General features: G+C 51.2%; 1 protein-coding gene across 1 annotated transcript in view; it reads right to left on the bottom strand.

Moving 5' to 3' along the window:
* Positions 1–24,813, bottom strand: part of IGF2R (insulin like growth factor 2 receptor) — a 96,362-nt gene that overhangs the window by 59,852 nt on the left and 11,697 nt on the right. The window contains exons 2-5 of the mRNA XM_037058767.1: positions 17,960–18,099; positions 8,092–8,219; positions 6,222–6,320; positions 1,754–1,886 (exon numbers count right to left, since the gene is read on the bottom strand). Of these exons, the coding sequence (XP_036914662.1) occupies positions 1,754–1,886; positions 6,222–6,320; positions 8,092–8,219; positions 17,960–18,099 (500 nt within the window). The remainder of the gene's footprint in view (positions 1–1,753; positions 1,887–6,221; positions 6,321–8,091; positions 8,220–17,959; positions 18,100–24,813) is intronic.

Here is a 24,813-nt window from a genome sequence, read left to right as displayed (position 1 = left end):
GAGAAGAGCAGGCACTCCCCTTGGTCAGGTGACTTGGTGCCTAAGCGAGTGCCCAGCACTTCCCAGGGGTTCAGAATGCATGAGTCAACGTCACCAGACGTGGGCCGTAATTAAAAGCCTTAGCATCTAAGGGGGGGGGCTGCGCACTGTGTCTTCTCTGGTTTGCTGTGAGGAGCCACCAGAGGACGAAAGAGAGACCCTTTCATCAGGATTGATGAATCCACTCAGGATTCAAAGCGAGGCCAGCACCGCCCCCTGTGTGCTCAGCTAGACGGCAGAAAAGTCGTCACCGTCCATGGGGCTGGGAGGGTTGCTTTCGAACCCAGGCTGAGGCTCGGAGCAGTTTCCTGCGCCCGCGGAGTGTCCCGGCAAAGGCTGGGGTGTGTCCAGTATGAGTCCAAGTCCCTGAAAATTCAACTCCAATGGCCAGTAAACCGGAAAAAAATGACTCTGTAAGAATACATCCAGTGAAGCCAAATAATCCTCAAAATGATTTTAAAAAAACAGGAATCCAAATGTTTTCTAAACTAAAATACTGACTTATTTCAGAATTCAATAATCTACACGCCTCTTCAACTTTATCATCGAACTTGAGTTACAGACTCACTGAAGACAGAGACTTTGTCTATCTACGCTTTTCTAAAAAAATAATACAAGCTTGTCCTTGGAGACCCTGACTCACGAAATCTAAGATGGTCTCTGGTCACTCCTCGGGAACCACATGTGTGGAAGCACCACTTTTTAGAACTATCTGGAAATAATAAGCCAAGTGGTACACACTGTATATGTACAGTTTAAAGAATAATTGTACACAAATATGCATGTACCCACTACCCAGCAATACCCTCACATAATGACTTTATTTTTTACCATTTTCCCCAAACTTTTCTAAGGCCAAAGTCCTATGAACTGTGTGAGAAATAAGAATGCAAGGAAACCAGAAAACAATGATTTCTTAGTTCACTACAAGCAAAGTTTGCTTGTGGCGCCCTCTTTGCCAGCAGACACAGCAGGTGTAGCCCGACATGTGTGCAGGGCTGACCGCATGCAGCCCCCTGAGGAATGGCAAGCTGGCTCCTTTCTACGAGCCCAGGCAGACAGGCGGGGGGGTCTCACTGAGACTTCTCCCGGCCCTTCCAGGTGAAGGCCATGTACAGGAATTTAGCATACACCTCCAAGCTTCCCACTCGAGTGCTGGCACCTCCAGAGAAGCCCAGGCATGATGTCATCCCAGGAAAAAATACATGTCACAACCAAGTACCCAAAGGGCTCTGTGCCACACTCTCCCCCTGGTCCCCAGCCTGCAGCTCAAAGCCACGGGACTCAGGACACAGAGCCCAGGAGACGCCTGGGAGACACCTGAGCTCCCCCAGCCTCCTGGGAACTCCGACGCCTTTCCGCTCCAGTGTCCGCAGCAGCCTGCACACCAAATCAATCCACTCTCCCCCATCTTACTGGAAGTATGAGGTACTTGAGAATCTTGAACCCCAAAGTGTCTGGCAGAGAGAACACACTGCATGGACCAATAGTTTGGAGGGACTTTGCAATGGACTTAGAATTTCCTCGGGGCCAAGAGGTGGGTTGGGCACTGAGAACACCTGTTGGGACAAAAGCTTTCTCAGAGGGCCTCACAGTGACGTGGCTACCCACGTAGGTGAGGAGGGCAACACAGGTGGAAGGGAAAAGACGTGGAAGCCTCCTGAGAAACCCTCCACCACCCCACACCCAGGTGCAGGCCCCCTGAGACTCAGACCTATGTCTCTGCAAACGTTGATGAACAGGGAAGACTCTGGGTCCGAGTCATCTACCAAGTAGGCACCGCTGGTCTTGATCAGTGGGTTTAAGTCATGCTTCTTGAACTCTCCATCAAAGGCATAGCACGGCACCTAGGAGGGAGGAGAGCAAAGTCAGTCTTCAACCCCTTCTTGGGACTAGTGGCTCAGCAAAGCCTGCAACGGACATCATATAACACGAGTGTCCACTCCTAGGGTCATTTCATCACTCCTCTATCCAAACCGCCATAACTTCTGGCCTGTAATGGTCACTTTTAATCAGTCCCTGCTTCCAAAGACAAGCCCCCTCCCTACCCTGCAGCCCAGGTCCCCACGACCACCCGATTGGTCCTTCTGAAATTACGTTGGTTGCATCGCTCTCTGCCTGAACCCATGCTGAGATCAAGGTCCCCTCCTGCCTCACGGACCACCGCACACAGCTGCCTCCTGGCCTCCAGACGCCCGCAGCTCCGCCCAGGGAATGCCACCCTCCCTCTCCCTGGAACGCACTTCCCAGGTCACCACACGGCTCTCTCTAAACCGAGTTCAGGTCTCGGACAAACCACCACTGCTCAGGGAGGCCTTCCCTGACACCCTGATCGGACGCAGCACGCTCTCTACCTCCCGTGCCCGCCCACCTTCTTTTCCCTCCCAGCACTGTGTTGGCTTGTGCACCCTCTCCAGAGGCACGAACTCCCTGAGGACTGGGATGTTGTCGGAGGCAAGGCTTAGGACAGTGCCCGCAGCCTACCATCTGTTTGGTGATACAGGAAGGCACAGTCCTCCTCCGGACATCTATTTCCTCCACCCTCCCTAGATTCATTTGTGGCCACTCTCTCGTCTCTAGGAACTAACAGCCCCTAATTCTTAAAATGCCAGGGAACCTATGAGAGTTGGCAAGATCCCGTGCTTTAACAGTTCCACCTATTTCTGAAGGCAAAGTGACCAAGCCCACCGGGGCATCCAAGACCGAAAAAGGCCCTCGGCACCCAGAGACCACCTCCAATGCCGTGTCTTTATTGGAGACACCCCTATAAGTCTGATTCCCAAAATAACTCACTGACCTCATTTTAGTCGCCTGTGCAAAAAAATACGCTAAAAATTCATAGTCTCTGCAATCATTTCAAAGTAGTTTCTTTTATCATTTTCCTAAAATTTTGTCTTTTTGATTGAAGCTATTCACACACAGGTCCATTTACAAAGGTTAACTGCTTACCATTTAGCTTTCAATTTTTCTTTAGAAAGATGCCCCAGAACCTGCAGGAACACTCTGACCCACTAACCTCCTCCCCAGACTGTTTTCCGAGCTTTCATGGAGAGCTAATGGAGGAAGCCAACAGCATGCCATCTCTGCAGAGTTTCAGGGACAAGTGACTGCAATGCGACCAGAGCCTCAAAGTCTGCCATGGCCTGCAATGCTGATCAGAGATCCTGCCTAAGACTGGGACAGCTGGCATATCCGGTCCTGGGAGGGGCGACGGACGGGGCCAGTGAGGTCTGAGAGCTGAAGGCCAAGCCTCGGGCTCCACCCCCCAGAAAAGGCGCCCCCATAATGCTTTAAAGAAGGCATCTAAGCGAAAATAAAGGCACTCTGCAGACCGTGCCTGGGTCCCGGCAGCAGAAACCAGTGTGGGTAACACCGTGAATTGAAAGCTTATCATTCCCCGGAAGGTAACACAGAAACACAAACTCAAGAGCGGTTCGAGCTGAGAGGTTAGACTTAAGAGACAAGCTACCTCTCCAGCTACAAAATGAAAGCCTAAAACGGAAAGGGAGAGCTGGCCCGCGGCTGGAGGGAAAAAAAATGGGGCCACGTTTGAAAGAATGCGCAGTTCTGAACGAGCTCAAGTCCACACGAGGCTCGGGGGATTCCAGTAAGCATGGTGCTCAGACCCCCGCTCAAGGCCGCCAGCTACCTCTGGCCCGCTCCCCAGTCCAGGAAGGAATTACAGACACACCCAGCACTGCGCCCACAGAACTGGAGAGCGCGTCGGAAAGCAGCCCAGGCTCCTGGGGGAAGTCCTCCCACTTCCTGCTCCTCGGAGCAGAGCAGTGGGGACGTTCATGAGCAGGAACGCGGCGGCTGGGTGGGGCTGGCTGCCAGCTGCACACTCCACGCACTGAGTCGGCCTTGTGAATGCTGCATGTTAGTCGTATTTATGTAACTCGGGGACGTTCTGACTTCCCTGTGTTTCCAAGAGTGCTATGGGAGGGGGTGCATACGTCCATGACGCATTAAAGAAATGGTCTAAAAAACCCTTCAAGAACCCCCTGAATGGGCCTCAGAGTGGCAGTTCTGACTTCTGCCCATCAAAGCGTCCCAGAGCTGACAAAGCAACACCAACATACAAACCGAGGAGACAAAAGAAACAAGGTGTGGAAATCACGAGGACACCAACCCTAAACCAAGTCTGGGTTGCATTTAAAAGAAACACTGCTCTACAAGTACATGAAACGCTGAACCCGATTTCTGAAGTTACGCCCTAGCCTGCGAAGGGCAATCAAATCCTGCCGAAGACAGAGGGAAGCGAGTGTGTTTTATTAAGATCCGCTAGCCGTGAGAGCAAGGCCATTCTCGCAGCCACACGCTCTTTACCCGTCCCGTGCACCAGCCCCCAAGGCAGGAAGCTCCCCAGCCCGTGAGCAGGGACACGCCCTCCACACCTTTGGTCCATGGGCTCCAGGTGGCAAGAAGCCTTTCCAAACACCACGGAATGCGGAATGCGTACCACTCAGCCCCACACACGACGGAAACTGAAGGGAAAAGCCCCAGCTGCCAGCCAGACCCAGAGAACGAGCCGCGACATTTCTCGTGCACCATTAGATAGGCATCTAAGGAATATTAAATGTCCCTGTTTAGAGAAAAAACATAGCTCTACCATCCCCCTCCGCCCCAAAAGACCAATTTAGCACAGGGCACACTTCTCCTAAAAGGGGCCACGGAGTAAATATTTTAGGCTTTGTAAGTCACGTCGGTCTCTGCTGTATATTCTTCTTCGTCTATTTACAACCCTATAAAAATGTAAAGACTGTGCCTAGTTTTCAGGCTGTGCAAACATACCCGGGCAGGATCTGGCCCACGGGGCGGGGGGGGGGGGGGGCCTGTCATTTGTGACTCATGACCTACAACATGAAGTAAGAAAACACACACAGACACACACACACAAAAAAACAGCTATTTCTTCCTTTCTTTAATTTGGAAAGCTGTTTTTCCTGAGGCCAGGGGAGAGGCAACTGTCAACTCGGCAAAGCAAGGGAGGGGGACACTCCACTGAAGCAGGAACAGGGGCAGCGCTGTCAGGCTGGAGCGCTGGGGCCACCCGAGAGGGAGGAGAGCAACGGACACCCGAGAGGACTGAGGCCCCCCAGAGGGGCAGCAGGCCAACCCTGCAGCTCTGAGCAGCTTTTCCCACCACTAACTGGATGTCGGCAGTTCAGCCTTCAGTGAAAACATAAAGTTTAAATTTCACACCATCTATCCCCTAAAGATCGGGCCATTCCTTGTGGCCTTACTTCTCACAGGGTCGACTCGGTGTGCAGAGCATTCCTCACATTCCCTGCTGGACACGGCGCCCTGCCTCCCCTCCTCGCACGGCGGCCTGTCGCGTCCCTTACAGGTTTGCCGGATGTGAAAACCCTGTAACCCTTTGTTATGCATCATTTCCTCCAGTTTCACTTTTTAAAAACTAATAGATCTCTTTTTGCCTTTCCTAAATGACACTGTAGCAGACTATCTGTGGAAATGACTCAGTTCCTAGCTCCTGAGACTTTGAACTTGATCCTCCAGAACAGAAAACTAACAGTGAAAAAAGAGAGTAATAACCCACAGACACTGCCGTCCGTGCGAGCACAGGAAAGCAGGCGGGAGGCCCCGGCGGTGTCAGGGGAGAGTCGGAGCGGGGGTTGCCGACCGCTCTCCTCCGGCGCCAGGGGAGCCCGCAGCAGAGCCAGCCTGGGGAGCTCCAGCCCAGGACCAGGGTACTTCATGGGTCACTGAGAATGACTTGACCGCACACCACAGAAAGAACGGAAGGAGCGGTAATAGTTGTCTAGTCTCTGAGGAGAGCTGGCAAAAAAACAGCGGGCTCGAGCCACCCAGCCTGGACCACTGTCCAGAAGCCCCCCTGAAGTGTGGAGACGGCACCGGTAGGCAGAGGGAGCACACTGGACCCCCCGTTCCACCATGTCACTCAGTTGCTGGGCTGCACAGGACCAAGAAGTAACTTGCCTTCGGTGGGTGGGCCGTTCTATTTCAATCACACCCTGCACTATTTCAAATGCCCTGTCTGAAAATAACAGCCACACAGAACAATTTTAACAATTCAATCCTATGACATCTCTGCTCGAATGGAGCTTGAACACCAAACAAGGTTTCCACCCCAATATTTCAAGCCTTCGGGGTCCCAGGATGTACTGCACAAGCATGTAACCTGGAAGTGCCCTCATTACCTCTTTATTAGCTTTAAACACATCTTTCTTGCAGGCTGCAGTGGTCCTCCACTCAAAGTAGTGCACGCAGTCTGCTGCAGTCACGAATTCGGGAGTTCCCTATTAAAAACAAGTTCAAAGTTACCGTACTGCATATTGTCAACTTTCCCTTTTTTAAGTTCAAAACAGTAGATGAAAATTTTAAAAGTAGCAACAAGGGGGTGGCTAGGAGAACGCAACCGTTTAGTTCGACAAAGTCATCATGAAGTTCCCAAACCCAAAAATTCTGAAACAAAAGCTTCTCGAAATCACTCTGGAATTTTGGAATGATGGGGCCCAAACTGTCCTACTGGCCCAGCTATGCAAGCACAGTGAACTCATGGGAAGTAATCCTCCGAGTCCCCATCCTCTCCAGCGCCAAATGTTCTCTGAAGCAAATGCCAACAAAATCAAAGCCAGAAAATGTGACCTCACACTTCCTGTAAGCGAGGGAGGAGGCCCACCCAAGCCCGACCGGGTTCCTACACCAGCCTGGCTGCGGGTGCCCCTCCCCCACCCCACGCCGCAGCCAGGGCTGACTCCAAACTGAAGCACAGCTTGGCTGGGCGGTTCCTGAATTCAGGCTCCCATGTGCCAATCCGGAGTTCTTCCCGATTCTGGTCCGTTTATGGCAAACACAGAATTCCTGAAGGAGATCGGTTAAAATTAAAACAGCATCTAGCTTATTCCCTAATATATACACTTCCGTGTTTCATAGCACTGCCAACAAATTCTTCCCCAAGGTTTCAACATGGATGGTACAGTGCAAATGACAGGCTGGTCCAAACCACGACCTGCCAGGTTCCTGAGGTGAGACACTGAGGGCCCGAGGGCCCAACGAGCCTCGGCAAATTCTACAACAGTGTGCTACAGCAACCTGGAGGCCACGAGAGTTTCACTCACCCTGGTTTTCTAAATACTTGGGTTCTTACTCTGATCAGACAACATTCACAGGCTCTGTGGACAACAACTGCTTCTCATAAAAGCTAGCCATTCGTTACTGCACATCCTTCCTAGATACTAAAGATTAAAATTTAGAAGTCACATGCACTATGCAGACAGCAAGAACAAATCACACTTTCAACCATTATGCCCCCTTTCAACACAGCAGTACCCCAAAAGGTTGGGAGCCCCATTACCCACCAGCAAACTCTTCTCCCAGACCAGCAGCTTTCAACCTTTCCCATCTCCCGGCACACAGAAACTAATCACTAAAATTCTGCGGCACACCAACACATGTATTTTTTGCTAATCTGACCCCCTAAAATAGGTGTAACTTTGATTCACTCACACCAGAAGGCTATTGTTGGGTTGGCTGTTATTTTTTCATTTGACAAGGGTCAGTGCCCCTGACTCAATACCGAGGTCCTGCATGATTTAAAAAGGCTGGCAGCGCACCACTGCGCCACGTCACACTGACTGAAAACTGGCGTCCCCAGTCGATCGCCATCTCTCCAATTTCATGTAAGTGAGGAAAGAAAAATATTTTTTAAACAATAAATACACTGCCCTAAAAACTGTCATACTAAAATGCTGGGAGAAGGGATTTTAGAAAGTAAAGTTATGCCTGCAATAAACATTAAACAGTGCTTTGAGTTTAAACACATTACTCACTTTGATTGATAGTTTTATACAGGATGTGGATCAAGTTTCACTTAAAAGTGGTAACTTCAGACTTAAGATTTCTTACTCACTGGTTCTTAATGGTGATGGTGATTTGGTTGGGGCCTTTGTTTGTCTGCTTGTGTTTTCAATTTTTTTCACTTAGTCTTTCTGGAATACGCTGTCGCTGGACCTCCCGAGGGGCAAACGTTTCAGCAAAGGGAGTATTACAGAGTGACTGCGGACTCACCAGGGTTTTCCCGCACAGGAAGGTGATGCTACTCTGAATTTTGTGCTTTGGGCTTGGCTTCGAATCACAGTCCACTGTTGTGTTGAATTCCAGAAGAGTTCTGGTTGCACTTTTCAAAAGGGAGTCACCTATTTGGAAAGGAAAGTACGTGAACAAGCTGTAAAATATTCATAACCATAAAGCTATTTTCCAGCACAAACAAATTAAATGTGGTGCTATAATTCAACCGAAAGCTTATAAACTTACAAATTATTCTTTCCCAAGAATTCTGCATCTCAGGAATGGGATCCCACCCACCCAGCTTTTCAAGCCCCAAACACAATACACTGAGTCCTAGCTTTCATATGCCACACTGAATACAACTCAAAGTTCTATTATTTCAACCTCCATTTCAAATCCATCCACATCTCTCTGTGTCTGTTACTATGGTGACCACTATTACTTCAGCCCTGCACTCTGGTCCTCGCTTAGGTGGTCCCCTTAACTCCATTCCTGTCTCATCCCTCAACACCCCCCACTCCATCCATCTTGCATTAGTGTGATCACCAAAGATACTAGGTTGGCCAAAAAGTTTGTGTGGTTTTTTTCTGTAAAATAAAAGACGTATTTTTTTCATTTTTCACCAGTAGCTTTACTGATTTGGATATTTTGAATATGTCAGCTATCTCCCACATGGTATAATGTTGACTGTTCTCAATTAATGTCTCAATTTGATCACTATCAACTTCAACTGGTCTACCCACTGTGGAGCTTCGTCCAATGAGAAGTCTCCAGCACAAATCTTCACAAACCACTTTCAACATCGCACCTTCAGTCACCGCACCTTCTCCATACATGCACAAATCTTTTTCTGCATTTTTACCTTTCCTGAAATAATGAAGCCTCATATGCCAAAAATTTTGCATGTTTTCTTCCATCTTCAGTATGAAAATGGCTGCACAAAAATCCCCCAATTTTGGTAAGTTTTTTTTAACACATGCTGATATGACAGCTGTCACAATACAATCTAACAAAACTGTTTCATATAAAGCTAAAGACAACTGAGCACTACTAGAACCATCTTACGGAAAAACCAAATGAACTTTTTGGCCAACCCAATATATGAGCATATTTAGAACCTATAACTCAGCTACTGAAGTTCTTCAATGCCTTCCCATTATATGTTTTATAAAATCAATTTTTTATAGGATGGATGGATGATCATGTAGGATGATCATGTCTCACTGCCTGTGACATTACTATAATAATATAATACAATAATCCAGAATAAAACACCCATATAATATTAACATGATGGTAGTTGGCACAGGAACAGATAAACTGACAAGTGGACTAGAATAGAGACCAAGAGATGAGAACAGAGAAGATCCTTGTGCAAATCAAATGTTCGTGTATGGCACAAGTAACAGATCAGTGGGCAAAGAAGGATGTTCAATGAATGGAACTGGAAACAAAACGGCAATCCATGTCGGAAAAAAAATAAAATCAGATTACTACCTACTACTGATATACAAAAATCAATTTTAAATGAATTAAAGATTTAAACATAAAAAACATACTTTAAAACTCTTAATAGAAAATAGTTATCTTTTGGCCTTTGTGTAAAAAAATATTTAATAATAGCATTAACTACAAAAATATCGGTAAATTTGAGTTACTAAACTTAAAAGTGTATATTCATCAAAAAATAGCTTAAAGAAAACAGAAACAAGTTATAAACTGCGAGATACACAGAGCTGGCAAAGAATACATGTATTCACACACGAAGGAAAAGAAAATTATAATTCTTGGAAACAAAAGACAATAGATGACCTCTGATAGAGAACACAAAAGGTGAGCGATTTAAAATTCTGTAGGAACTCACACCTAGTCGAAGTATGATGAATTTTAATACCAACGGCAAAGGGAAGATTCTAAAGCTTCTAGACAGAACAGGTCATGTGAGTGGGTTACTGAATATGAAATGGACAAGCCGTATCAGAGAGAAGGAAATGTGTTGATAAACATACGAAGGCATGCTCAACATCACTGCTGAACAAGGAATTGCATACCAATTAACAGCAATTCTGTTGACAAATATTAAATACCAAATGTTAGAGGAGAGACAGCCTGAGAGTTCTCCTGTGTTTCTGTTGGAAGTGTAAACTGGTACAACCACTACCTTAAGTCAGCATGGCATTACGCCCTAAAATTGAATATTCATGGGCCCTATGACCCAGCTATTCAAATCTCAGGCATACACACAAGAGGAAACCATGCACACATGTAGCAGAAAACAAGGGAAAGAACAGCTCATGTATTTCACACTAGCAATAATCTGGAAACAACCCAAATGCCCATCAACGGAAGAGTAAATTCACTTTGGCAGATCCACACAATATTGTGTATGAGTTCGAAGGAATGAACCACAGTGAAAGGTAACAGCAGAGCTGATTTTCAGCAGCCTAATACTATTGTTACCACCCAAGTCCCCAAAAAGTTAAAAACATCAATCACATACATACACCCACGGGTTCAGGGGGAAGGAAAGGAAGGGATAAAACCTTTCACTGGAAGTGACTGTAGACGTGTTCTAACGGTCACTTCCAGTGAAAGCAGAAGGGAAACACACAGTGGTTATTCAAAACAACTGATTAAAAACAAAAAAAAAAGGTTAGTCCAAAGATTAATGATGAGTGCATATCATGAACTCAGGAGCATAACTGGACCAATTTAACACTCAGGCTGAGATCGCTTTAAAAAAGAAAAAGAAAAAAGAGAGGGGTGAAAATTAAGATGCCAAATGGAGAAGTAGTGACGGGTTTTAGTGCTGCCCCACGTCATCAAGCAGATAGATCAGCCGTTCTTTGTCCTGCCTGCTTACGCACAAGGGTCTGCCGGAAACTCCCAAGATCCATTAGAAAATCGTTTTTTCGGCTAAAAGGACATAGAAATCCTGCCGAGGCTTCGGGACCGAGGACAGCGCCAGTGGACAGCGCCCGAGGCCCCGCCCACAGTGGGAGTGTCTGGGGGCCGGAGGTGGGGCGGGGCTTCAGCGTGCCCCCGCATCCCCCCCGCTCTCCAAGAGACAGGGAGGGCGAACCAGTGGAAAGCTGCGCACTGTGGACACAAGAGGGCGCTGAGGAGCCGCCCCCCCCATCTTGAAGACCCTCCCCCACACCTCCGATCCCCCCATACCGCAGCCCGTTCCGGCCCTGTGCCCAGAGCTCCTGGGGTCTCCTCATAACTGCTGGGTCCACCCTGAAAAGGAAAGGAGAAGGCCCTGGTCTCAGGCCCCGAGAGATCCGGCCAAGCTCTGCCGCCGCGGCGCGCGGCACCGGCATCCCTCAGCATCAGGCCCCATCGGCATCGCGCCTGCCCGTCCATCTCATCTTCCTCCTCTGCCCGCTCCGCCAGGCAGCCGACACCGGCTGCCTACCAGGGCACTCAGGGAGAGGCCGCTGCAAACCGCGGCACACAACCGCGGCACACAACCGCGGCAACCGGCCAGCCTGGCCATCCTCCCCGGACCAGAGCCGGGCGAGGACTGCGGGGCGGCGGCCAGCACGCCAGGCCCACGGCCAGCTCCCGAGGACGGCGCCAAATGGGCTGGGCCGCGCTCGCCGGGCCCGCCAGACCGCGCCGGGTCCTCCAGACCGCGCGCCGGGCCCGCCAGACCACGCTCTCCAGGCCGGGTCCGCCAGACCAGACCGCACTGGCGGGGCCCCACCAGACCAGACCGCGCCGGGTCCTCCAGGCCGCGCTCTCCAGGTCGGGTCCTGCAGACCAGGCTGCGCACGCCAGGCCGGCCAGACCACGGTCTCCAGGCCGAGGCCGCCAGACCAGGCCGCGCTCGCCCAGGCCCGCCCGGCCGCACCGAGTCCTCCAGACCGCGATCTCCAGGCCGGGTCCGCCCGACCGCGCTGGGTCCTCCAGACCGCGCGCTGGGCCCGCCAGACCGCGCGCTGGGTCCGCCAGACCGCGCGCTGGGCCCGCCGGACCGCACCAGGCTCGCCAGACCGCGCGCCCCAGGTCCACCCGACCGCACTCTCCAGGCCGGGTCCGCCAGACCAGGCGGCGCCCGCTGGGCCCGCCAGACCAGGCCGCGCTCGCCGGGCCCGCCAGATCGCGCCGGGTCCTCCAGAGCGCGCCGCGCAGCGCGCGCCCGGTCCTCCAGACCGCGGTCTCCAGGCCGAGTGCTCCAAACCAGGCCACGAGCTCCCGGCCCACCAGACGGCGCTCTCCAGGCCGGGTCAGCCAGACCAGGTCGAGCTCTACAAGCCAGGCCGCGCCGGGTCCTACAGACCCTGCGTACCGGGCCCGCCAGGCCGCGCTCTCCAGGGCCCACCAGGCCTCGCCGTGTCCTCCAGACCGCGCTCTCCAGGTCCGCTCCGCCAGACCAGGCAGAACTCGCCCGGTCTCATCAGAACAGGCCTCATTGGCAGGGCCCCACGAGACTAGACCACGCCGGGTCCTCCAGGCCTCGCTCTCCAGGCAGGGTCCTCCAGCCCAGGCTGCGCGCACCGAGCCCGCCAGACCGCGGTCTCCAGGCCGAGCCCGCCAGGCCAGGCCGCGTTCGCCTGGGCCCGCCAGACCCAACCGTGCTTGCAGGGTCCGCCAGACCATGGCAATTCCGCCAGACGGCGGTCTCCAGGCCGGGTCCTCCAGACCGCGCGGGGTCCGCCAGACCGCGCGCTGGGTCCGCCAGACAGAGCTCTCCAGGCCGGGCCCTCCAGGTCGCGCTCGCCCGGGCCCGCCAGACCAGGCCGCGCTCGCCGGGACCCGCCAGACCAGGCCACGCCCTACCAGCCAGGCCACGCCAGGTCCTCCAGACCCTGCGCACCAGGGGGCCCGCCAGGCCACGCTCGCCCGTACCCGCCAGGCCAGGCCACGCTCTACCACCCAGGCCTCGCCGGGTCCTCCCGACCCTGCGCGCCAGGCCCGCCAGGCCACGCTCGCCCGTACCCGCCAGGCCAGGCCACGCCCTCCAGGCCAGGCCACGCCGGGTCGTCCAGACCCTGCGCACCAGGCCGCGCTCTCCAGAGCCCACCAGACCAGGCCGCGCTCCAGGCCTGCCAGGCCTCGCCTGCAATCCTCGGCGTCCCCGGCCGAGCCCAGCCGAGCTCGCCACTCGGCCTCGCTGAGGCTGCAAGGCCTGGGAATCCCCACTTTGCGGGCAACTACAGGGCCCGCTGCGCGGCCACTGGGCCCCGCCAACACATCCGTCAGAGCCTGCCAGGCAGGCAGGCAGGCCTCTCCGTGCTAGTGACCATGTGCTTGAGCAAGGCTTCTCTCAGTCCCTACTCTCGCGTCTTTATTGTGTCGTGTCCTTCAAGGTGGACTATATCTATATCACATGCTGTGTCACCAAATTGAAAAAGAATCCTCTCTACCCGGGTGTTCCCTCCAAGCTACTGCCTCATTTTTCTGCTCTTTGTATCAACACTCTTTAAAAAGAGATTTCTATTCTTGCTACCACCGATTACCCCCTCGGATACCCACCCTTCTCCCCTGCACTGGCTTTCCTCCCAAGAGCCACAAGACTCACTCCCTCCCTCAGCTCCAAGTCTTTGCTTAAATGCCGCTTCTCAGCAACAGGTCCCCGAGTAAGATCCGCAAACACTCCCCTGAGACCGCCAGCGCTCCGAACTCTCCTCCCCCCCTTTTTTACAGCATCCATCACATTCGAATCTACTACTTCGTCACTGCTGTTTTCTTCTGTGTAAGCTCCATGGAAAAGGGGTTTTTGTCTGTTTCAGTGATTGATTCATTCGAGTATTTGTTATAAATAAATGAATATTAAGTGTTGGTTGTTTTAAAATACTTTATTCATCTATCTTTTAAGATGTGAATTAACCAAGTTAAATCAGAACAATTTACTAAAACATCCCTGTAGTTAGGTTTTTCCAGCCTACTGTTTGTCATGATTAACGCTACAAAAAAGACTGGACAAAAATGTAGCAATTCGACTATTAGTAAGATTTACAAAAGGAGGATATAAAAATAGGTTTTAAAATTTGGCATATTGCCAGACTGCTAGGAGAGACCATACATGGGGCAAAAACATAAGTGATATCTAAAACTCAGCCAGATATCTTAAAATGTCTAACAGAGTTAGATAGTTTTTAAGAAAAAAGAACACAGAACTTAAGAGGAAAAGGAGACATTTTGCATCTGACAGTCAGAGGTTCAAAATTCAGTCCAAGGACCGGCTCGCATGCTGCTCGCAGATCTCTGAGCACGGGCACAGGAGCCACACCACGCAGGGCCGGCTCCTGAGTGCGAGAAGGCACTGGACACAGCAACCACAATCGGATGGGCTCCCCGTGTGCCTGCCAGGTTGCCCAGAAGACGGCCCGCCAGCTTTGGTGGTGAGTGGCCTCAATGACCACTTCCCTGGTGGGCGCTCTGCGTCAGTTAAACGGGCTGGTGACAGGCTTTCCGAGATGGATATATGGAGCTTTTAACCCTCAGATTCCTTGCACTGAAACCACAGTACTAATATTTAGGAGGTTAGGTGGAATGGGGACATTTTCAGTGTTTTCACACATGCAACACTGACCACCACAACTCCCAATTCGAAGGTGGTGACTGAGCAATCGGTTTAGACCATGACAGTGTCAGACTAAGAAAACTTCGAGTTCGTCATGTTTGTTTAAAGTGTTACATTTTTAGGAATTATTATTAGTGCTTAAGTTTTAATTGTCAGATCACACATCTGAAGTAGTTTAAAAAGAAATCAAACACATCATACGACGTACTGGTCATTTTAAAATGTGGTCAAGATGGCTCATCCAGGCTGTAAAAGAGACCAAACGTTCCTTCCAGGCTCCGTAAAAATGACTGCTAGACCCCGGCAGATTTACCTGTGTGGCAGCATCCTTTGCCGAAGGCAGAACTAGTGCTTAATTTTTTAATCAAAATCATGTAATACTATTTAAACCAAAGTTGAGGTTTTGATATTCATTCCCAAGGATACAAGCTGCCCCGTGGGCACTATGAAACTGACATCAGCAACGATCTTCCGCAAGGTTGTGGACCGCCACGCCCCCGCAGCAGCGTTCGAACGTGCCCGCTGCAGGGCTCCTTGCCAGCCCTGTGTGATGCAACCATTTACACTTCTGCCAGTGTGATGGAGGAAGAACGAGATTTCACTAGTGCTTTGACTTGCACTTACAGCTGGCCTGCTAACAACGTAGTGCTGACCACCGGGTTTCCTCTGTGCGTTGCCACTTTTCTCCCAGGCAACTCGTCTTGGGAGTCTTGTCTTCTACTGAGAGAAGATTCCACCTTCCCCAGATTACATTTCTATTTTCCTCAGTTTTTTCCTCTAATGTTCTGTTGCCTTTTTACTTTTGATTTTAAATGATGTGTTATTTCTGTTATATGATATGAAGGAGATGCTGATGCTGTTTGCTAACAGGAAAATACCTAAATTACACCCCAAATGTTGATTACACTAATTAAGTTCTCACATACATCTATTTAGATCTACCGCCACACTAGCTCTCCCATTCCTCCTGATTTACTGGGAGCTCCGGTTATTTGTGGACGTTTTCTAACTTCCCATTTTTCCCCTCGTAGCACGTTCGTAACAGATCGTTTCCCAGGCATTCGGCTTTCCTCTCACGGCTCCCGCCCTCGCCCTCCACTGTCTGCGTGTCTCTGTGACGCTCCGACACCCCGGCCCAGAGCAAGGGCAGAGGCTCCGTCCAGGGGCTGGCCTGCCGGCGTCCACACTCACAGCAGTGCCACCTTGGGCAGGTGGCGTGGCCCTTCCGTGCTCCAGGGTCTTCGTTTATAAAGCGGGGGCAATGAATGACCTACTCTGAAAAGTTTCTGAACAAATTAAGTGAGATTTTACTTGAAACATAACACCTCTGCACTGAAGTACAGGAGAAATTTAGTTACTACTTAGTTACAAAAACAAATGTAGTCTATTGTATGACACACATTAGCGAAATCAGATCTAAATCAAAGTTGCCTCTGCTTAGGTTACTGTCACCTTTACACACTCCTCCTAGTTTGCTTTCCTGGATGAGGACAGCAGGGTGAGGGCCAGTGCTGGGAAGGTCACCGTGTCTAGCCGTTTCTCCCTTTAGGAGTTTGAAGGTCTGGAGAAGGCATGTCCCATGTGCCTGGGAGGAAAGTGAGACTGGGCACTGCTGGTTTATATCAACGCCAACCTGTGACTTAGCTTTTAACTCATCTACTTACCTTCAGCCTCTCTCCTTTGACCAAGCTCTGCTATTTCATCTGCCGGGCTTCCTAAAATCGCACTGTATCAGATCACCAGCCCCACGACCACTGCCGAGAAGTGAAAATAAATCCGCTACCTACCCAGCATATGTCCCCTCTCCTGCCAGGCTTTCGTCATTCTCAAATGTTGTCCAACCACACCAGCCTCACAAATCACCATCCCGTGACCTGTCTGCACCTGGTGTCCCCCGTGTCAGTTACACTCTACCAGACAACCACAAACTGGAAGACACACTTTCATTGGCCAAAACTACGACACAGCTTGTTGAAAGACCTTTTACAGTGTTAGGAACTTCTTTTCAAAATGACAAGCAGAGCGACCACAGTACACTGCCCTCCCAAAACCCACCTGACACCCTCTTCGCACCACCCTGGTCCCACACCATTCCCAGTCCCACACCATCCCCACTTCACCACTGCCCCTCACCACAACCACACCCATCAGGCTGCCCTGGTAGACATCCATGCCGCCAAATCCGGGGATGACGACACCATGCTTCTACGTCTGCCCCGCGTATCTGCACTTTGGCATCTGCCTCCCCTGCCACAAGACCTGGAGGGGGGTCAGGCAGTCCCCTGGGGCCCGTCATCCTCACCAGGGGGAAGGGACCCTGATCCAGAAGAAGGGCACATGGAAGGATCCAACCAGCCCCAGGAAAGAACGCTTCACACTTTTCTCTAGGACCGCCCGTCCTTAGGACTACTTAATTTTTAGTGTGACCCTAACACTGATGGCCACTGCTGACCCCCAGGTGGATACGGATCGCGTGAGAATCCAGGGGCCACAGAAGGACAGTGTCAGGCAGGGGGAGACAGGGCTGGCCCCCAGAGGAAATAGGGTGAAGGAGGGAGACAGTAAAGACGAGCTAAAGGAAAGCACGAGAAGGCAGAGCCGTGCAGGAAACATCCTTCTGGGTCAACAAGTGCAGATGCACATAATTCTTCGTAACAGCTGAGTACACAGTACTTTCAACCCTTCCCATCTCACGGCACACGGAAACTAATTACTAACACTCCGAGGCTCACCAAAAAATATATTTTGCCAATCTGATGCAAAAAATACGTGTAATTTTGATTCATTTACACCAACGGCTATTGAAGTGTTGGCTAATGTCATTTTTTTATTTGACAATTTAAGGCAGGGGTGTCAAACTCATTTTCACCAGGGGCCACATCCGCCTGCAGTTGTCTTCAAAGGGCCGAATGTAATTTCAGGACTGTGTAAATGTAACTACTCCTTAACTAGGGGCAAGGAGCTTGGTGCTGCCACCAGGTAGAAACGAGGTGCCGGCTGGATAAAACAAGGTGGAGGGCCGGACTTGGCCTTGCGTTTGCACCTGTGGTGAAAGGGAAAAGAGGCCGCACCCCTGAGTCAACAGTCAGGTATCCCGTGTTTTAAAGACTCTGGTGGTGGGCTGGTTGAACCTCTCGGCCCTAGACGGAAGTAACCTAATCTGATCTCATAGTGCACATTTCGATTGTTACCCCTTTCAACTCTGATAAAACATAAAATGTACATCATGTATTCTAATCACACGCAATTGCGCAGACAGCTATATATATATACACAGAGTCATTTTTGCAGAATTGGACCATGAACACCCAGCCACTTAAAGACCAGTGTACTCACCCACGGAACGATAGCTGTTTGTCTTCAGGTCTCGCAGGCAAACAGCACTGGACGCCCCACACTGGGCAATGCTCACACTTCCACAGACACTGATTGTGTAAAGCATGTGATTTTTGGTATCAACAGCTTCCCAGGTGTAACTAAAAAGGAAGAAAAACAATTTGTCACTGTCAGTGATCTGCCAATAATGAAACTTCTCTCTAGTTTAACATTCAAGCCACATCTGCTTAAAACTACCACAAATGCATTAGCCAAGAATACTCAAGCCCACTGCATGAGGTGGACGCGAGGCCGGAGCAGAAACCGCTAAGCACCACCTTGCTCTGGCCCACTCCACCCGGAGGCCACCTTGAGACTCAACGCTCATCAAAATTCCTAAAATTCTACTGTTCACTTAAGAATACCAACTCAGATAAGGAATTGCTCAAGAATCATGTTGATATAAGACGGTGACCGTGCCCATCACACTGGAATGCTGAAAAGCCAGAGTGTGTTTTTACTTTATTTTATTTCAAAACTAATTGCAGCATGAAAGACCGTTCTCCTTCTGGCCCTTTATTTCTCACAGCCACAGCGCAGCTCGGAACCAACCAGATGAAGCCGTGCAGCGAATCCACGGCCTGACCCAAAAGCAGACTCTAGGCTGACCAACTACGACAAGCAGCTGATAAGCACTATTCGGGCACCCGAACTCACTGTGTGTCCAAACCCCTGGCGAAGGAGCTACTGAGCAACTGTTAATGAAGCAATCTGCATACTTGGAACAAAACAAGAGGGAGATAAATTAACTCCAAATTGCTTAGACTCCACCTAACTCAGGAGTTGTGGAGGCCTGGGGTGGAGGCCAGAGGCCACCCCTAAGGGGTGTCAAGGTTTTCTCCCCACCAAGGGCACCTGGAGGAGAAAAGATGAAGTCCATTCCCCAGAGCTGCCCTTCCCCGGGCATCAGGGCAAGGCCTGGGCAGAAAACAGCAGGCAAAACACCCTCTGGCCTAGAAATCTCCCCAGCAGCCCATGCACAATGGAGGCACCCCACAGTGGGGCTGGTGGCAGGCGAGGCACCCAGCATCCTCCTGAAGGTAAGGGGATGGCTCCCACCCCCCCACCGAGAAGCCACAGGACAGAAGCACACATGAGCATTCAGGCAGGGTGGCAGACCGGGTCTCCCAGAAGTTCGGACAGCCCTGAGCTGCTAGAACCCTGAAAAACAGGTTGGTGCGCTTGGTAAGGGCCTACCTTGGGGGGGATACCTGCTCAAAGCAGCTTCCACTGAACTCCCTCCAGCACCACTGACACCTCGGAGCTACCTCCTCAGGTTGGGAGGGTTGGAGGCACGGGAAGCCACCCAAGTACCACCAGGCAGGAGAGAGTCTTCATACAGCAAAGGCTGTCTCCTTCGACCCTCACTGGCCTTTTCCATTTGCTTCACAAATATTCTTAAGTCTTTACTGCAGGGGCACTGAGTACAGTAATAGTCAAAACAGACACCCCCCCCAAAAAAAAGGTTACCACCCTCCTCGTGCATATCCCAGGGGAGAACGGAAAGTGAACAAGAGAACAGAGGCACAGGATAGTTTCTGCTACTAGCTCCGATGGAGCACAAACAAAATAGCCTCGCTTGAGAGAAAGGGCGGAGGAGCATCTTCTGGGAGGATGTTTACCCTGAGACTTTGGTGACAACAAGGAGCCACCCAGGGGGGAGAATCTCCCAGCAGAGGGACTGGCCCGGCCTACTTCCTCGGCCTACTTCCTCGGGGCAGAAGCGAACTCGGCAGGAGGGTGGGAGACAGAGGAGGGTGGTGTGGCTGCCGCAGGTGAGGGGGATGGCAGACGGTGAGGTCAAGGAGTTCGCCAGGGCTGCAGATTAGAGGAAGCAGTTCTCCTTTTGTACCTGAAACCAAGAAAGGCCCCTCAAAGAGAAGGCGTCACGGGCCTTCCCTTCAACTTTCAAACTAGAGTTTTCATTAGCAGAGTATTAGCGAAGTCTATTAATTACGGTTAAGTATAAAAACTGCTAACTTCTCCTCGAGAGCTGTGACTGAGTTCTTCCGGGACCCTAGACATCAAACGTGACACCTTAGCAGTGGCCCCACAAAGGCATTTCACGATCTTAATTAACATGCAAGAACGGTGCACAAAGGTGCCCCTCTGGAATGAGCTGATCCGCAGGGACCTAAAGAAACACGCACAGTGCATGAATTGCTATGCTTTTCTTAACAAACATCACTCCCTGCTGTCTTTGTAGAGGCGATACTTAAATAAGGGAGATGTAAACAGTGTGTGGGGGGGAGAGCAGAAAAGAGAAGAAAAAGAGAAAAATGGGGGACACTGTCCTGCTTCTCTGAAAACCAGGGTCCCTAGAAAGAAAAAGTGTCGGCTCCATTCAATCACGTCTCTGTTCTCCATTTCGTATCTGCTTTCTCGGGCTTGATCAAAATGGCAAAGGGTCCTAGGAGTAGGAAAGGAGGGGCCCTGGGTAAGAAGACCTTGTGTCCTGGCTCTTCTCAGGGGTGGGCTGACCCACGCACCACAGGGTGGCCCCTCCGGTCTGGTGTCTCTCCCACACCCCACCCTGCAACGCTTGGGTGAAGCCCTCGGTCACATCACGTGAGAAGGGACAGCAACAGCATGTTCCTAAACTCCACACCAAGGCATCTGCAGGCCATCAATACTCGAAACACTCGGAATCCAGCGGACTTGAGTCTGTTTTGAAACAAAAAGCATGCCTAGTGCCTTGGATCACTGGGGGCTCAGGGATCATCATTGGGTTGAAATAATTTATCTGAAAGCTCATGGAACATTTTCCAAAAACTGTTGTGTATTCTGGTATGCACACTCGACGGATTAAATTATTATCTAGATACGCTTCTGCTGGTGGTAAAGGTTTTTTTAAAGACTATTTCATAATAAACTTGGAAGTCATCTAAATATCTGATAGCACTGTTTAAGAAAATTACGTGTTTGGAACTGGACGATTCTAGACTCCTTGCCAGGTTGAAGGCCATGCTGCCAGAATGTCCTAGGCTGAAATCACTCTTTAAATTTAGGCTAGCATGTAAAAGCATCGTGATCGTATTATAGAACCAGAAAAGGGTTTCAGAAACAATAAAATTATTATAGACCAAATAAAAGTTAATGATATCTTTAAGGAATAGTAATCTTTTGTCCAAAAGCTTATCTGCTAGAAAACTCTCTACCTGAAGTGAATGTGCAGAGCCAAAATGAGGGGCCCGGAGAGAGAGACTGACTTGCTAGCCCAGGGAGCCCACTCGGCTGAGACTCACAGAAAACATAAGCTGTTTGGGCTTACACACATAAAGACAAGGGGAAGAAAACAGCAAAAAAAAATGAGACCAACATATGAGATCAAAGAGAAAGCTAAGCTGTAATATTAAATTTTAAATTTTTGGCAAGAAACAAACCTCTGGAAGAAGATACGTGCAAGCTGTGGAAATGTAGCCTCTACTCTCACACACACACACACACACGCGCATGGTGGAAACATACTCAGGACACAAGCGGATCCCGAGGCAAGATGGGATAAAACCCCACAAGCCTGTCCTTGAAACTCTAACACCTGTGTCAAGGTCAAGTCCTCTGAGAGTCACTGGAGCTCTAGGCCACCCCTCATCGCATCCGAGGGGCACAGGGGCACGAAGAGGTGGGGAGCGGCGAGGGCCACAAAGGCCGAAGGAGGCAGACGGTCAACAGGAAACGGCACGCAGAGGCCCTGTCCACCACCCCAGCCTCAGGAAAGGCAGGCAACATCTTCGAAGGAGGCAGCCGATCCGCAGTCAGAATTGTTCTTCTGGACCCAAAATGATCTGTGCAAGAAGCCTGGCTCCGAAAATCAGCAGAAGCAAGCAAAATCCTTGCTACTCTACTCCTTTCCCTGAGTGTAAAACATAATTAGCCAGTGTCGCCTTGCCACCCTCAAAAAACCCAAATCCATTTCAAAGCCAACCTGACAATGCTAGACACACACACACACACACACACACACACGTCCTCTGGGCCACACTGGCTCCCACCACCCCCCCATCCAAATCCGAATCCACAGCTCTGACACTACCCAGCTGGCCTCTCCCACCACGAACGGCCAGACCTCCTCAGGGACACCACTGTGCGCACGGCCCCCCAGAGAGGAAAGCACCCTCCCCCCCACCCCAGGAGAGTGATGGGCAGGCACCGCACTGCCAGAGGGAGAAGGACACCTGGCCAGGGGCGGGCGGGACTGTGAACACACCCTCCAGGGGCTCACACCTTCCGAGCACCAGATCAACTCCCAGGTTCCCCAGCTTTGGAGCCCCAGCCCGAGGGGGCCAAGCCCCCCGCCCCCCCGCCCCCCCGCCCGCCCTCACACAGCTGGGCAATGACAGGGCCAGGAATTAGCCCGGTCGCCTGAGCCCCAGGGGCGAATGCTTCACTGTGTCACTGTGAGAACTGTGTCACTCCGTAACTTTTCACACACTTAGTTTTGATGACAACACTGAACCTGGGCAGATACTCCACAAAACTTCAGAGTTTCAATCTCGTGACAACAAATGCCACCGAAACGGCAGCTTCGGTGTTGCACCCGGGCTTCTGGAGGGAGGGAGTCCATCTGAGGCCCCTGAGTCAGCACTGAGAACCTGGGGTCCAGGCTGCGCATGTCACGCTGATCCGCAGGTGACACACCTGCCCCAGCTCAAGTTCTTCCCGTATCAGACTCCTGCTGCCCTTTCCGCCTCCCCGCCCTGTCCAGCTGGGCCCTGTCTTTCACACAGTTCGGGTTACCAAACGCCAGGGATGGACTTCCGCCATCCCCCGTCCCTCACCCAACTGGTTTCCAAGGGAAGGCTGTCAAACCCCTTCCCAGCAGCTGCACTGGCCTCACTTTGCAGCCAAGCTGGCAAGGACTCCACCAAGAAGAAACACGTCTACAGTGTTCTCATCCCAGATTCGGTCTCCACAAACGTGACTACCTACTGCACAGAGAACTGCCCTTCACAAACCCAGCAGGAAGAGTCCAAGGGTGAGTTTGATCAGCAGCTCAGAAAACAGTCCACAGTCAAACCACCAGGTCCAGTGTGGCGGGGAGAGAGGGGTGGTTATAGAAGTCACACCCAAGGCAAATCACTTGAAGAGAGCTTTGCTTTTTAAGTGGCCTGCGTGGCTGAAACACACCCTAGACACGGCCCATTAATTCCACCGGGCGTGCTGAGCTCCCAGGCTGAGCCCTTCCCTCGAAGAAAGCTGAAGCCTCTCGGCCCCAACTGGGACCCCACGGCCTCTGCGAAGCCACCATGGACGGCGGCGCTCAGCCCGCGTCCGCTCCACGGCACAGAGGCTCCATTTTAACCTCGTTCGGTTTAAATTTCATAATATCCTGAAAGGCGCTGGCAGGCTCCCAGGGAGAAGGCGGCACACAAGCAGCACACTGTCCGCGGACGCGGAGACAGGAAGGCGGCGGCTCTCCCAGCCCTGCTCCAGCCAACGCCGCTCCAGCAAGCGCCGCGTCTGGAACCCGTCCCGGCCGGGACCAAACCGGCCGGGGCAGCGCGCAAGTCACAGTCTCAGCTGGCCCACATGACCGCCCCGAGCTCAGAAAGCTGCCCAGGAGAAATGCGGGGCCACCTCCACTGGGGTGGAGATGAGGGGTGTCTGCCCCAAAGACGGAGAAAATTCAAAAGAAAATGCCAGAGAGGTACAGCTGGACCGTATTTCTTAAGCATGTGACATTGGTGTCTTACCGTGACGCTGCTCAAGTTTTCACAAACGTCATCACCGAATACTAGTGAAACGGCCATACCTTGTAAAATACAATGGGGGATTCTCTCATTTTAAAACCAGCTAACATCTAAAATGAAGTATATAAAATTCAATTATGAAATGTGGTATAACCCAACCCTTTAAAGAAAAATATCTTGGAAACCTGGATTCCTTCCCGGCCACACAAGCTCTTGCTCTGTCCCCTGCCTCGGGGGGAGGGGCGGGGGGAGGTGCACACAGCCCTCGGGTTCTGTCAGGTTTTGAAATACGTTAGTCCCTGATTCCTGGGGAGCCCCGGGGTTGCGGGAATGGTCCCATAGCTGTTAAACATCTTATTACTGGCCTACAATTACTGGTATATAAAGCAGGATGGAGGCATGATGGAATCACTAGTAAAATTAATAAGCATGTGTAAATCTATAATTTGGCTTCCTTAAAAAAAAATGAATACCACAAACACAGTGTGGTCGCTGGCCGGAGGACTGGTTTTCCGAATCTGGAGGGAGCAGCGAATCCACAATTTGGGGGATGAGGGAACGCAACTCTCTCCGATCTGAACATCAAAAGACCTTCCTGCTTTGGCCCGCCTCCAAGCCCTCCTACAACGGAATGCTCAGGAAGTCCTTGGCTCACTGCTGTCCCCTTATCATGATCAGAGAGTTTGTCAGCTCATACATCCAGCCCTTCAAAAATCTTAGCCTCTCCAACCAAAAAGGGGAAGAAAAGGGGGGAGGGGGCGGGGAAAAGGAGGGTGCAGAGGGAGGTGGAGTTTCCAAAACGGGCATCTGCTGAACAAGCCGCCCCTGCCCCCACCCCTGCCCGCCCTTGCCCACCCCTGCTGCCAACCACTCCAGCGGCTGACGCCAAAAGAGAAGGAAGGATCTGGTTTGGCCTGATGATTGCACCCTGATCTGAAGACTGGGGTCACCACATTTGACACGGCATGGCCCAAGCTCATACAGGAAGTACTTCACTTCCTATTCTAAGAAACCCACAAAGCTGTGGAAAAGATATGGGACCTACAAAAGAAAAAGAAAGAAAAAAAAAAAGGTGAGAAGTTCCAGACAGTCTCCGTGCTTCCCTGGTGGTCCCACGGGGTCTGG

Source organism: Sturnira hondurensis, unplaced genomic scaffold (assembly GCF_014824575.4).
Source record: "Sturnira hondurensis isolate 20B ecotype Veracruz unplaced genomic scaffold, ASM1482457v3 Scaffold0000167, whole genome shotgun sequence".
Taxonomy (NCBI): domain Eukaryota; kingdom Metazoa; phylum Chordata; class Mammalia; order Chiroptera; family Phyllostomidae; genus Sturnira; species Sturnira hondurensis.
This window is presented reverse-complemented; position numbering and strand designations above follow the sequence as displayed.